Below are 14,752 nucleotides of genomic sequence, written 5' to 3'. Positions count from 1 at the left end.
CTCATTGACTAATACACTTATTCGAAATAATAATAATTTTTTTTTTTTCTATACATTACTTTATTTATGTGCTTAAGTTTGTTTTTCATCCCTTTTAAAGCGTGTGCATTAAAAGTACAGAAGAAAAAAATAAAAGGAACACATATCGTGCAATATAAAATGGAAATAAAAATGAAAGAAAAAAAAAAAAATGAAAATATAGTGCTATGTAATAATAATAATAAATGGAAATACAAAATGCAAAATGGAAATCGCGAAATAAAAAATATCGTAAAAATAAGCTATATAAATATATATGTAAATATGTAAATATTAAATATGCATGACGCTGTAAAAATCCAATGGTATATTTGTGGGACTTGAAATCAGTGATTAATAATTAGAGACTTCATTTTGCCAAAAATATTAATCCTGAATAAAAATATAGACAGGTATATTTATATAATCATGTTCTTTATTTATATTTTTGTAATTTAATTTGACATTAACAAATCCAAATTTTTCTCCTGAAATAGAATTATCAAGTTCTAAATAAATAGTATATTTTGAACTAACACAAAATAGTTTGTCTTTAAACATAACGGATATAGGTAACTCTTTATCGACTTCAACTTCAACTATTATATTATATTTACTATAATTATATATATTTATTTTATATTTTTTATTATTATTATTTTCTTTTTTAACAATCCCAAAATCGATACTACTACTTTCTCCTACATCCCAATATTTTTTTTTGTAACAATAATTTTTAAAAATATAATCAAAAACATAACTATTTAAAATTCTATTTTTCTTTATGTCTATATTTTCTTCATTCATGCAATTATTATCTTGATTGTTTATAATATACATATCATTACATAATTCGGGAGTTTCAATAATATGTGTATCTTTGTATCGGTCATTTTCCCCATCATATTTGTTATCCAGTTTTAATGCATCTGTTTGATTTTCTTTAAGTGTTAATAATAAATTTTCTTCGCTATTTCCGTTTTCCGATTCTATATTTTGTTCAAAATTTTCAACGGGTTCTACTTTCGCTACCTCAACATTCTTCTGATTCATATCCGTTTTTAAATTTCCAAATTCTGCATTTTTATTTCCTAAAATTTTATTAATATCATAAAAAGAAAATTTATGTCTAAATATTTTTCGCTTTCTATAATTTTCAATCTCATCAATACTTTTATAATTTTGATAAAAGTTTAGATATTTGTCTGTGTATAAATTAGTTAAAGTTTCTACAGTTTTTTTCTTTTCATAAATGTTTAAGAAAAAAAAAAAACTTTTGATTTTTTTTATATCATCTTTTATTGCTTTGATTTTTCTAGTACTTGTTTTAATTATATAAATCATTATGTAGACAAAGACAAAGAAATTTACTTTTCGAAACATAAGTGCATTAACTTTCTCGGAGCAGTTTTCATAAATATATTCTTTTATTTTTTCTCTCCTATTTATATCAATATTACACCATTTGCTATTTATTTCATTCCTTGATGTTCTCGTCTCATTTTTGCATTTTTCAGATACTGACTCACCATCTTTCTTCACCTTTTTAGAATCGGAATCATTTTTTTCACTAACTGTCTCTTGAAAAGTATCTTCTCTTTTATGCTCCCCATGTTTAGAATCATTTTTTGTTCCTTTTTCTATGCATTTATGAACCCGTTTTGGTTCTAGTTTTTCGTAATTTACATCTATCTTATATTTATATTTTTCGAATACACTTTCATCAACTTTGTCAAAATAATTAACTGTGAGAATCCATATTAATTCACATTCCTTTTTAGAGTTTAAAAATGTTTTAATAATATTTAAATCTTCACATATATTTATAATATCAAACATAGATATATAATTAGAATATAAATTAACATCTCTAAATAAATCTATTTTATTATGATCTGTATTATTATTTATATTTTCTATATCTTCTTTTATTTTATCATATAAGTTTACATAAAAATTGTATAATATTTTAAGTGTTCCTATAATTTTCGTTGACTTTGTTTTTACAACAATATCGCTGTTTATTTGGTCGTCTTTCTTTATTTCTGTCTCTACTTCGGGTTTTTCCTCTCCCTCTACTTCAGGTTTCTCGTCTGGCTTTGTTTCTGCCTTTGCTTCAGCTTTTTCTTCTTTTTTCTCTGCCTTTTTTTCTCCCTTTTTTTTGTCTTTTCTTTTTTTGCTTCTCCCCTTTTTATGCTCATCAGTTTGTATGACATTGCCAGATTCTTCTCCTTCGTTCATATTTTTTGGATTTTTTTTTTGTTTCACTTTTTTTAAATTTTCTTCACCCATTCCTGAACTATCAGACTCACTAACATTCTCGTCTTTTACACATCTATCATCCACATGTTCATAAATAATTATTTTTACATTTTTATTTTCAAGATCTTCTTCAAATTTTTTCTTAGCTAATAAATATTCCTTATATATATCTGTGTCTATATTTGGAGGTTTGATTTTATTAATTCGTATTACATCATATAAAGGTTTATATGCTGGTGGGCCTAACATTTCTTTCATTCTTTTCCATATGTTTCACTTTTTTTTTATAATAATTTTTTCTCATATCATATCTAGTTAATCTTGCTTAAAATAAAAATACAAAAGCAATATATTATATTTAACTATATATCGCTAGCTATTTTAATATTATCTACATCTAAGAAAAAAAAAAAATCAGAAATACTGACTCTTTTTATCACGTCCCTATGATTCCATATAATAATATATGAGCACCATGAGTAAGAAAAAAATGAACGCAAATTATGTCCCTAATTCATGTATATATACATAATAGGTACATGAAATTAATTTATTTAAAATTTTTTTAACTTATCATGGGAGTTCCTTTTTTATAGAACTACCTTACATGTGTGTGTGCATATAAATAATGTATAAAAATTTATATTATTTTATTTTAAAGAGTTTAAGAAAATTTATAAAGTTACTATTCGCTAAACTGATAAATTCAAGAAAAGAAATTCATAATTGTAGAAATATATTTTTCTATTTTAAAACAAAGAATAAATATGCTAACATGTCTGTTCATTTTTTCACTTATTTATATGTGCATAACACAAATAGAAACATTAATTTTTCTCCTAAACCCTACTATCACTTTATGTCTACCCCTTTTTAATAACCCTTAAACATTATTATATACTTATGGAATAGTTATAAAAAAATGTAGCATTATATTCCAATTTTCTACGAAGCCAAACATATATTAGACACAATTTGAGGTTGCAAACGGATGCCATTTTTTTACTGCCACTCATTATGAAGCTAGCTATAAATACTCCTTCACATATCGAATAACATCATACCAAGTTATAATAAAAAATATGATAAATTATTTTTTTACTTTTTTATAGTACACACACATCTATTTACAAACAGTCTAGCAATATATATACACCTTAAATATGAAGAGAAACCATTTTATTTATTCCAATTTAATGATAGCAAAAAAAATAAACAACACTACTATGAATAAATTATAAAGATCGTTTAATTTTGTTAATAGGTATTTACATATTATTTAAACCATACAATTTTAGTTATATATTTTTTTATAAAATATAATTTAACTATATTATTTTATTTCTTTATTATATATAAAAGAAGGAAAATATTCTCAAACTTTATTTTACATATTACTTACATTTTTATGTTTGTAATGATTGTTAATACTGTAAAAAAGTATCATAAAATAATATGTGATATTTTTTTAAAATTATTAATTATTGAATAAGGTGATAACACAATTATATTACATTAATTCGCTAAAACTTTAACAGCATAAATTAAAATTATAAAAATCATTTTTAATATCAAATTTTTAGTAAATATAGGCGTATATATTTATGAAAATAAGGGGAAGGAAAAAATACAAAAAAATTGGAAAACTATTGAAAACGTTAAATAAAAATGTAAAACATTTTTATGCATACAGGACTGATAAATTATTAAAACATAAGTTAAAAAATAATAGACTTATAAATCATATTATTTTATAATAAATGGGAAATCCATTCCAAAAACATTTACAATTACTTGTGATTAAATATGATGGACAAACAAAATAATGAATAAATGAATAGCTGAACAAATTAAATATATATAACAAAATCTAAACTTATTTGATAAAAATATATCGAATTTTCAAAAGAATGGAAAGAGATATAAAACGAAAAAAACGATGGGATGATAATAACAACCATTTAAAAAATGATGAACCAACACATAGATATTCATATAGTTCTTATGAAAAAAAAATATCAGAAAAAAACCATAACGAAATAAATAAACATCATGATAAAAGAAAATATAAAAATTCACCAGATTATTATCATATACATAATGAAAAAAAAGAAAGTATCAGCAAAATGTCATCTCATCGTTACAGTAAACACAATGATGAACACACCGAAGAATACTCTAAAAAAAATCGTGAAAAAAAAAAAAGTTATTACTCAGATAATTATAAAAATAACTTTTCTAATTCCTATGAAAAAACAGTAGATTATAAACGCCCTAAGTATGTAGATCATAAAGACGAGTCCTACAAACATGACAAGGGACGACAACACAATCCTGATGATAAACAAGATAAGAACCATGTCAAAGATGAAATTGAAAACGATTCAAAGAATGATGAACAACATCAAAATTGTGAAAACAAAAGTCAAGAAAATGATACAAATAGTTCATATTGTTCAGGTAGCGAAAATAGTGGTAGTAGTGATGAATATGATAGTAAGGATGAACATTCAAGCGATAATGAAAAAGATCAAATTGAATGTATACTAAATGGGTGCCGAAGTATTAAAAATTATAAAAAATTAAATAAAATAAGTGAAGGAACTTATGGAACAGTATTTAGGGCTAAAAATAAAAAAACAAAAAAAATTATTGCTTTGAAACAATTAAAAAATTTTTCAAATATGCGTCATGAAGGTTTTGCAATTACATCATTAAGAGAAATAAATATTTTATTACAACTTGAACATGAAAATATTTTGTCAATTAAAGAAGTTATAGTAGGAAAACATTTGAGTGATATATACTTAGTTATGGAATATATCGAACATGAATTGAAAATGCTATTAGATAATAAATCACCAGGTTTTACTATATCTGAATTGAAATGTTTATTAAAACAGCTATTAAGCGGTATTAATTATTTACACACAAATTGGGTTATGCACAGAGATTTAAAAACGACAAATTTATTATATAGTAATAAAGGTATTTTAAAAATATGCGATTTTGGTATGGCTAGAAAATTTGGACATGTAGATAATCCTAATCTTACAAAAAATGTAGTAACATTGTGGTATAGAGCTCCTGAATTATTATTAGGAGAAAAATGCTACACAAATAAAATTGATATATGGAGTGTAGGTTGTATATTTGCAGAAATGATTTTAAAAAAACCCTTATTTTTAGGTGAAAATGAAGTTGATCAAATGTGGAAAATATTAAATTTGTTAGGATTACCCGATAAAGAAACATATCCAAAATTTTATGAATATCCTTTTATATCAAAAAATAAAGATTTATTTAAAAAAAAAAAAATTAAAATGAATGTTAATAATCTTCGATCTCATTTTCCTAACATAGCTAGCCAATTTTCAGGTATATATTTATCAGACATTGGTTTAGACTTATTAAACAAATTATTACATTTTAATCCACAAGAAAGAATATCAGCTTCCGATGCATTAAACCATCCTTATTTTAACGAGTTTCCAAAACCATTGGAAATAACTGATATGCCAGTTATACCTGATTCAAATAAAGTTATTAGATCAAATAAATTGTCTAACCATTTTAATTTTATTGATCAAAACAACATTATGTTTCGTTCATAAAAAAAAAAATTAAATTATAAATTTTAGCTATATTTGTGCATTTTTTCTGAACAATTCATATAAGTTTATTAAATGATGCACACACTTTTATTAAGTAAAATTTGTTGTGTCTTTTCATACTCCACAATTTTGTTTAATTATTAATTTGTTTATATTATGATTATATTTTAAAAAGTTATTCTTATATTTTTTTTGTTTTTTTAATATTATAGTTATCTAAACTTAGATATTTTTAATTTTTAAGTGTATATAGAGGATAAAGCACGTATATATATATTATAAAAAAATTGTGCTCACAAACAAATGCGTATATATATACAATAAGTAAATATACACATCCCCATGGATATGTATACATATTAAAAATATAAATTAAAAACGGTAGAAAAACGTTTTATCAAATAAACGTATTTTTTATATTATAAGAACCCTTGCTATGGCTGAAAAAAATTATCGATTTTAATTTTTCTGTAATCATCGTTATACATATTGCTATAGCAATATAACAATTTATTGTTATGCCTTGTATAATTATCCCCTTGTTGTTTACCTAAAATGTTGTCTATATTTTTGTATGTTTCTTCCTTTATTTTATGACTATTTTGAAATTTATTACAAATTTTGGTTCCCTGATCATTTTTTGTCTTTGTTTTTTTACTTTCTATATTGTGTTTCCTTTCAAAATTATTGTCACTAATTATATTCTCATTGGTTAAATGATTTTTTGCAAAATTGTAATTCTGGGCTTTATCTAATTCCTCTTCATATCTGAAAATATTGCTATTATCCATATGCATGTGATTATATATATCACCACTATTTATGTAATCGTTTTGATCTTTAAATTTGTCATAAGCATATTTTTGTCTATCATTGTCATATATTTTTGAATAATCTTCCTTAACACAATCGTGTCTATTTTTTATATCGGAATAATTGCTTTTGTTTTGTTTATATGAATTAATAAAATTGCCATTTCCATTTGTCGTGTCTCGATATATATTTTTATTATTCAAAATGGTTCGAGCATTTTCATGCATAAATTTTATTTCGTTATTATTATAAGGGGTATTATTTATATCAATAGTATAATTTTGAAACATTTTTTTTAAAATGACTTGTTCATGTAATAAATTAAAATTTTGTCCATACTTTTTATTTTTTAAAATAGAGCAGTCTTTACATATATAAGTTTTTATATTGCTATAGTTATTATATGAGCATAATGTATTTTTAATGTCCTTATAATTTTCACAGCTACAACATAATATTTTTTTCTGCAATCTTTTTCGTGGTGAACTAAAATCCTATTAAATTTTAAATAAATAAATAAATAAATAAATATATATATATATATATTCGTATTTTGCATGTTCATTAAATGGGTTTAAACATTCATGAATTTCACAATATTCTTTCATTTTCATTTTTACAACATCATGCTATTTTTTCCCTACCATTGCTCCGTTTGGAGAAAATAATTTTATTTTATCTATTACATGAACTAAAAAAAGTTATAAAATATAACATATGTAAATATACACTAGCTGTATTACACTATAGCTAAGAAGTTTTATTTAATCTGCATGAAGTTTGTGTGTGGTTCCCTTACCTTTTTCTTTATTTTTTAATAATTTCATAAGTTTGTTTTTTATTCCCTTGGAAGCATTTTTATGAATATTCGGCTTAATTCTCAAATCGACTCCTTGTAACTTTAGCTGTATTTTAATTTAAATAAAAAAAATATGTACATATTTCAAAGTATAAATAGCTAAAAAAGAAATTCATTAAAAATCGAGAAAAGGTTGCTTCTTTTTTTATTACAGTTAATACACCAGATAAAGTTAAAAAACTTATATTAATTCTTTCAATTTTCAAGTAAACGATTTCTATATCTACATTTTTACTCTTAAAGAAGAAAAAAAATATGTATGTGTATATGGCTAGTTGGATAAAATAAATATGAACACGGAATAAAAAAAAAATATTGTAGACAAAAATACAATTTTTTAGTAAGCTATCAAATGAGTGGTGATAAATATAAGTCATTATATATACATGCATGCCATATATTTATTGGTAGACAAAATATAAAAAATAATAACTTTTAAAAAATTGTTGATTTCATCGTTTTTTATTATTATGTTTCGAATTTCAACTCCACCATTCATGTTCATGGTAATAAAATTATTGTCATACGCTACAAAAAAGTGCCAATAAAAAATACATAAAAAAGGTGATACGGCTACACTATTTAGAGCATATAGTAGTATTCTTTATTTTTTTCGTTGTTTACATTCAAAATATTTCCCGAAGAATATCCTGAGTAGCATATCAATCATTTTCCCCTCAAATAAATTCGCTAATATCTTTTCGAAATAAAATGCAGTTCTATGAGCATTACTTATAATTATTAGAGTTTATATTAACAATTATAAAAAAACAAATGTGTAAATTGTAGTAACATAATATTAAATGTTTTGTTTTGTATTTTTTTTAAATTAAATCCACAAAAAATTATATGTACATAAGACAGGTCTGTTCATAACTAACATTTTAAAAACAAAAAATATATATAATTAATTTGTTAATAATTACATATATGCATATTTAAAATGTAAACAAGCTTAAAGGCCCTTTTTAATATACCAAATTTGTCTTAAACAAATGATCTTTTATTTTTATTAATTTTTTAACAAGCATATATGCATAAGCATAATTTTTTTATTTATGTAGATTTTTATTTTCCCTTATCGTTATAACTTGAAATTTATAAATATATTAGAAATAAAAAAATATATAATAAGAATACGATATTATTTTACGCATTGTGGATTTCCTTTTATTTATTTTACGTTTTTAATTGAGTGTGCATGTTTAAAAAAATAATTTTTATTCCATATTCTTATTCCTATTTCTCTCCTTTTTTAGACAGCTTTGAAATAATTTGTTTTGAAAATATTTATGGAAATATGACTAAGTAAATGCTATATTTTTATTAACCAAATTTGTAATCATTCACCATTTTAATGTAATATATTATGAATATATATATGTGTCTTTTGTATATTTTTTTCCATTTATACCCTCATATACATACACACACATATAAGTATGGATATAGATTTATGTATGCATATATGTATAAATGAATATCGTCCTATAGAATTTCCTTATTTTATTTAACCAAACAATCTATGCTTATTTCTACTGCTTAGGTTTGAAAAAAATATTTATTTATATATATATTTTTCAACTAGATCCTTTTTAATAACAACACCTGAATTAGTATACATAAATACGGGGCACACTTTGCATTTTTCATGATACACAATGCATAAAATTAATAAAAAAAAGTGAAAATGTATGAAACTAAATCGTCTTTGAGATATCCTTCAAAACAAAGTTTATCCTATGAAAAGGAATTATCATCCACAAGTACTATAATAAAATATGTATATCTTTAAAATTATTTTTTATCTAGCTATTTTTTTTGTTATATAGCTAGATTTTTCGTTGAAATGACATAACATGGTCATGTTTTTTTATCATTTTTAACTTTATTCACCTGAACTGTTCATATATTTATGAATTTTTGTATACATTTTATATAGCCATTATTTAGTTTATGTATGTTCAGAAAAAATATATATGAAACACCTTATTAATATTAACAAAATAATTCAATCTGTATTTCCTTATTTTTCAGGTTTACAAATAAAAAAAAATAGAAATGAAATAATAAAAAATAAAGTTTATTGTCCCATCGAGCTAAAAAATGTATATAAATTATTAGAGGATAGCGACCAATTATTGAAAAACGTAATCATTTGCATATATTAAAGTATATACACACAAAAGTTTGATGCACATAATTGCATAGCCCTATATTTTTCCTTCATTCTTAACTATTCTTATATATACATATATATACATTTTCACATACAATGCCTTTAGAAAAATCTCAGTTTGGAAGAACTGACTGAGCATAACAACAAAATAGTTGAATTCACAGAGTTGTGTGAAAATTTCAAAGTTAATACAAATAATCAAAATAAAACAGAACTAAATACAACATATAATTCTATAGAACAGAATATGCAATATTTAAATAGGCATATAGAGACAGCTAAAAAAGATAGTATTTCTTTAAAAAAAAAATTAAAAAAATCGACAGATCCATTATTTTATTCTACACTAGAACAAAAATATAAACAAATATGTTTAGATATTGAAACCAAAAAAAATGAAATAAAATTTTTAAAAGATATTATAAGAAAAAATGAAAGATTACTAGATTCGAATAAAAAAAAACCAAATAAAGTTGCTCTAGAAAAAGAGTATAAAAATTTGTTAGGACAACAATCAAACTTATGCTCTAGACTAATACAACTCCAAAATGGAAATAAATTATATGAAGATAATATATGCAAGTAGGTCATTATTAATTATGTACTCTCAAAACAAATTCATCATATAATAGTTTATGTAGTAGTAAGTAAATACCCTTAGTTATAGACACATAAGTATGCTTGCACTATTTTTAATTTTTGTATTTCATTTTTTTTTATTTGTTGATTACCCCTTAGAATAAATGTACAACTTGACGAAATTAAAAAAAAAATGAACGAACTGAAAATAGACAGAATGAAAGAAAATGAAAACCCATTAGAAGAATCCAATAATTTATCTAAAGATGTTTTAGAAAAAAGAATATTCACACTTAATACTAAAAGAGATGAACTTAAAAAAGAAAAAAATAATGTTATAAATAATCTAACCACTATATTAACAAAATTAAAAAAACAAATATCAAATTTAGAAAGTGAAAAAAATAATTTATTAAATGAAGAAAAAAATAATTTAGATAAATATCAAATTTTAAAAAGAGCTATAAATACTAAAATGAATAAAACCGAAAACAAAATTAAAATATTTAAAAAAAAAAATATTATAGAAAAAAGAGAAGATAATAGTGAATCTATAAAATCAGAAATGACTCCACGAAAAGGTAAACCAAATAATTCAAATGAAAATGTTTCTGTAAATGAAACAAATTTTATCGAAAATTTGTTAGATCAGGAAAATAATTCATATAATTCTAATGAGAACCAAATGGCATTTTCAAAAGACGAGGATGATAAGAAAGAAAAAAATAAATATTTCATTCCCGAATTTGAAGAAGAAATACTCTTAAAGCTTCAAGAAAAGGTGAACGAAAAATTGGGGGATAATGAAAGTGATATAGACCTGAATGATACTCATCCCGAAGAGGACAATTTCAATGATGCATATTCAAATCGAGGAAATGCTAATGACGTAAGTTCAAATGAAATAGATGAAATATTAACACAAGTTGATAATTTTGAAAATGTAGATGCAGAAAATAAGGGTCAAGAATGTAATGCCTCAGATTTTTTGTCTAAAAATTCGAGTATGAACAATAAAATACATAATGAATACCACGATGAAGAACCAAATGAGGCAGCATCTTCTTTATCCACTTCAAACAATAGTGATATAAATAAAATAGACGATGAAGAAATTCATCAAAATATCAAAGAACACGAAAAAGAAGAATCAACTAATATGGAAAATGAAGGAAATAATATCTCCGATGAATCAGATGTAATTATGAGTCTTCACCCTGAACCTAAAGCATCATCATACATAAGCAACGTCGAAGATGTTGAAAATGATGCATATGTGGATATAGATGTAGAAGAATTAGAACAAAATGATAAAGCAGAAGTTTCGATTGACGCCCCAGGAGAAAATAATGCAAACTCCGACCTTCATCAGGGTGTTCATGAAAATGCGACTCCCCATGAGGAAGGTGAGGAAGTTGTAGAGGCGGAGAAAATTGTAGAGGGTGACGAGGCGACGACACAGTGAAGGCTAAAACTGCCCAAGAATGTAGTCATAATGACAACCATAACTTATAAAAACAAATAAGTAAAAACGAAAGATAACTATACATATTAATTAAAATAAACCAGAATAACATATGCAGCAATAAAATAGTTCACCATTCAAACATGTTTACAACTTTTTTTAAGGTCATGCCTCATGTATTTATACATTAACATGACTAGCCATATATATTTTTTTTTGAATGTACATAATACAATTTACGATCTGTAAAAATGTATATGCATATCCAAACAATAAAATAACTTTTTAATGAATAAATTTTCGAATATGATTATATAACTTAAAATTTTAAAAATAATATTTCGTGTTTTATGTTACTATGGATATGTTGAAAAAGACGTGACGAAATTTTTACACCCTTTAGCTGATTATTAAACAAATTAAATATTTTAAAAAAGAAAAATTAACTATTATATTTGTTAACATTTTTACTATTTGTATTATGTATATTATTTTTATTAAAATTTTATAAAGATTTAATTTTACACCCATAGGAAAATTGATACTCCTTTAATATAAATAGAATATATACATTATACGTAAAAATAAAATTTTTATTATTAATATATTCATTGTTGTACACTTGGAAAATTATTATAATGTGATAATAATAAATTATTCACTTAAAATTTACAAAGGGAATATATTTTTTTAGAAAAGAAATCGAATTATATATATAAATTAAATAAAAATAATCCACTAAGATTTTTCCCCTTTTGAAAAATAACCATATTATAATAGTGATATAATTTTTTTTAAAAATAATATAAAGAAATAAGAATAAAATAAAAGAACAATAATAAGGGAACATATTTTTTTAAAATAGTTTAATCATGTCAAATTATAGAAGAGCATATCATTCTGGTTCCTGGTATTCCAACAACAGTAATAATCCAAATATTTGTAGAATAAATAAAAAATAAAAAAAAAGTATAAGCATATATCTTCTCAAAATACCTACATGTTTAATTCATTCATTTATGATTATAGGCAATGTATTGAAAAACACCATAGAGTCACTTTTTGAAAAAATTAATTTGCCAAAACAACAAGTTAAAGCTGCTATTTGCCCGTAACTAAAAAAATGCACATTACTATCTCTACATATATGCATTACATACATTTTTATACATAAAAAACCCTATTGGATATACCTTATTTTATAGCCATGCAGGATATGCATACTGTCTTGAGACAAGTTCCCACGTTTATTCCTGTATAAACGTTGAAAATATGTTAGTAAAAAAATATTTGGAATGACTTTTTATATAACCTATTTAATGATTATACAAAAAATTATTGTTGTTCAGAATTTTTTTACACCTTTAATGGTTTTGTAATAAAAAAATTATTAATTGTTAATAATTTTTAATAATTTTTAATTTGGCTGTTTTTTATTTCAGAAAAAATATTTTTATTCTTGGCCCAAATCACCATATTTACAACAAAGGGTGCTTACTTCCACAAGTTGATAAATATGAAACACCTTTCGGGTTTTTGCAAATCAACAAAAATGGTAATTTATCATTTAGTAGTGTATATATATGAATAAAAATAGCTAGCTTTATTTCACTTATAAATATATATATTCCACTTTAGTTATATCAGACATTATGAACAATGACACACAAAATTTATATGATTACATTGATGAGCTTGATGATGAGGAAGAACATTCAATAGAAATGCAATTGCCACTAATCAAATATATAATTAAAGAGTAATCCCCATTATTTTACTATTTTATTTTTTTATTATTACCTGGGATGAAATGCTACGAAAAAAATAATAATTTAATCCATTAATACATATTTTATTTTACACACACTTTTCAGAAAGGACATTAAAATAGTACCAATCTATGTTGGATGCATAGGAAATGATGTTAACAAAATTAACGAATTTTGTAAGAATGAAAAAATAAATATGTCTACTTATTATCTCATATTTTATTCTCTCTTATATATAATATTGTTGTTTAATATAGCCAACCCTTTAAAGAAGTATTTTCAAGACGAAACAAATGCATTTATATTTTCTTCTGATTTTTGCCACTATGGACGAAGGTAATCACACTATCTTAAAAAAGGTTGTACATAAACTTTTTACACTATTTTTACAATGCTATACCTTTATAATTGAATTTTTATTATTCAGATTTAGCTTTACAAATATATTAGAAAAATACAACGATAAATATATTCATAAAAAAATTGAGGTAGGCCAATTTAGCTAAGGCTTAATAAAAATAATGTATATATGCAACAATTAAACCCTTACATGTTATTATGACAAATTATTTTATTACTTTTTCCACCAAATTAAAGAATATGGATAAAGACGGAATTAGTATTATCACGAAGCACCATGTTCAAGGTTACTTAAACTAATACTTTTATAATTTCTCCAAAATTTTTCATTTTTTTTATACTATGATTTACTAATAGATAAAAATGCTAATTTTATTTTTTTTCAGAATTTATTGACTACTTAAAAAAAACTCACAACACCATATGTGGATCTAATCCTATAAAAATTATGCTTCAAGTAATTTTTCACAATTTATTATTAGCCCATATTTTTTGCTTGTTATTTTACAAATTTAATTAATTTTTTTTATCCACAGTTAATTCAGTCTTTCCCCGGAAATTTATCAACACAACTAATGCATTATTCACAGGTATACATATTTCAATATCATATAGAATTTCGAAATGTAGTTACAACTGCTTGTTTATGTATGCATATTTATATATTCATATGTACACTCCTTTATCTCATTTTTTTTATTCTCTTACAGTCCAATGCTGCTCAAAGTGCAAATGACTCATCAGTTTCTTATGCTGGAATTATTTCCCAACTTAGTTAATATATTTAAGTCTCTATTTTTAACTAACTAAATAAGACTATAAAGTATAGGTGAA

The 14,752-nt window shown here is 23.2% G+C and overlaps 5 protein-coding genes across 5 annotated transcripts; 3 read left to right on the top strand and 2 right to left on the bottom strand.

Moving 5' to 3' along the window:
• Positions 1-405: 405 nt before the first annotated feature.
• Positions 406-2,538, bottom strand: PVVCY_0701970 (conserved Plasmodium protein, unknown function; the record flags this gene model as incomplete). Its single annotated transcript, XM_008627853.2, has 1 exon — positions 406-2,538. The coding sequence occupies one exon, from the start codon at positions 2,536-2,538 to the stop codon at positions 406-408; it is 2,133 nt and encodes a 710-aa protein (XP_008626075.2).
• Positions 2,539-4,190: 1,652 nt separating this feature from the next.
• Positions 4,191-5,894, top strand: PVVCY_0701960 (cdc2-related protein kinase 1, putative; the record flags this gene model as incomplete). The annotated part of the gene is made up of 1 exon (XM_008627854.1): positions 4,191-5,894. The coding sequence occupies one exon, from the start codon at positions 4,191-4,193 to the stop codon at positions 5,892-5,894; it is 1,704 nt and encodes a 567-aa protein (XP_008626076.1).
• Positions 5,895-6,328: 434 nt separating this feature from the next.
• Positions 6,329-8,236, bottom strand: PVVCY_0701950 (conserved Plasmodium protein, unknown function; the record flags this gene model as incomplete). The annotated part of the gene is made up of 6 exons (XM_008627855.2): positions 6,329-7,201; positions 7,352-7,398; positions 7,507-7,612; positions 7,719-7,802; positions 8,000-8,094; positions 8,191-8,236. 6 exons carry the CDS (start codon positions 8,234-8,236, stop codon positions 6,329-6,331), a joined length of 1,251 nt encoding a protein of 416 aa, XP_008626077.2.
• A 1,020-nt stretch (positions 8,237-9,256) lies between these two features.
• Positions 9,257-11,789, top strand: PVVCY_0701940 (conserved Plasmodium protein, unknown function; the record flags this gene model as incomplete). Its single annotated transcript, XM_008627856.1, has 4 exons — positions 9,257-9,332; positions 9,604-9,716; positions 9,852-10,327; positions 10,484-11,789. The coding sequence occupies 4 exons, from the start codon at positions 9,257-9,259 to the stop codon at positions 11,787-11,789; spliced, it is 1,971 nt and encodes a 656-aa protein (XP_008626078.1).
• An 872-nt stretch (positions 11,790-12,661) lies between these two features.
• On the top strand, positions 12,662-14,697 carry PVVCY_0701930 (memo-like protein; the record flags this gene model as incomplete). The annotated part of the gene is made up of 12 exons (XM_008627857.1): positions 12,662-12,713; positions 12,819-12,900; positions 12,995-13,063; positions 13,232-13,344; positions 13,428-13,548; positions 13,664-13,734; positions 13,816-13,894; positions 13,986-14,046; positions 14,156-14,204; positions 14,305-14,375; positions 14,455-14,508; positions 14,629-14,697. 12 exons carry the CDS (start codon positions 12,662-12,664, stop codon positions 14,695-14,697), a joined length of 891 nt encoding a protein of 296 aa, XP_008626079.1.
• Between the last annotated feature and the right edge of the window lie 55 nt (positions 14,698-14,752).

The sequence above is a fragment of the Plasmodium vinckei genome (genome assembly GCF_900681995.1).
Source record: "Plasmodium vinckei vinckei genome assembly, chromosome: PVVCY_07".
Lineage (NCBI taxonomy): Eukaryota > Apicomplexa > Aconoidasida > Haemosporida > Plasmodiidae > Plasmodium > Plasmodium vinckei.
The sequence above is the reverse complement of the archived record's forward strand: the minus strand, read 5'-3'. Positions and strand labels throughout refer to the sequence as shown.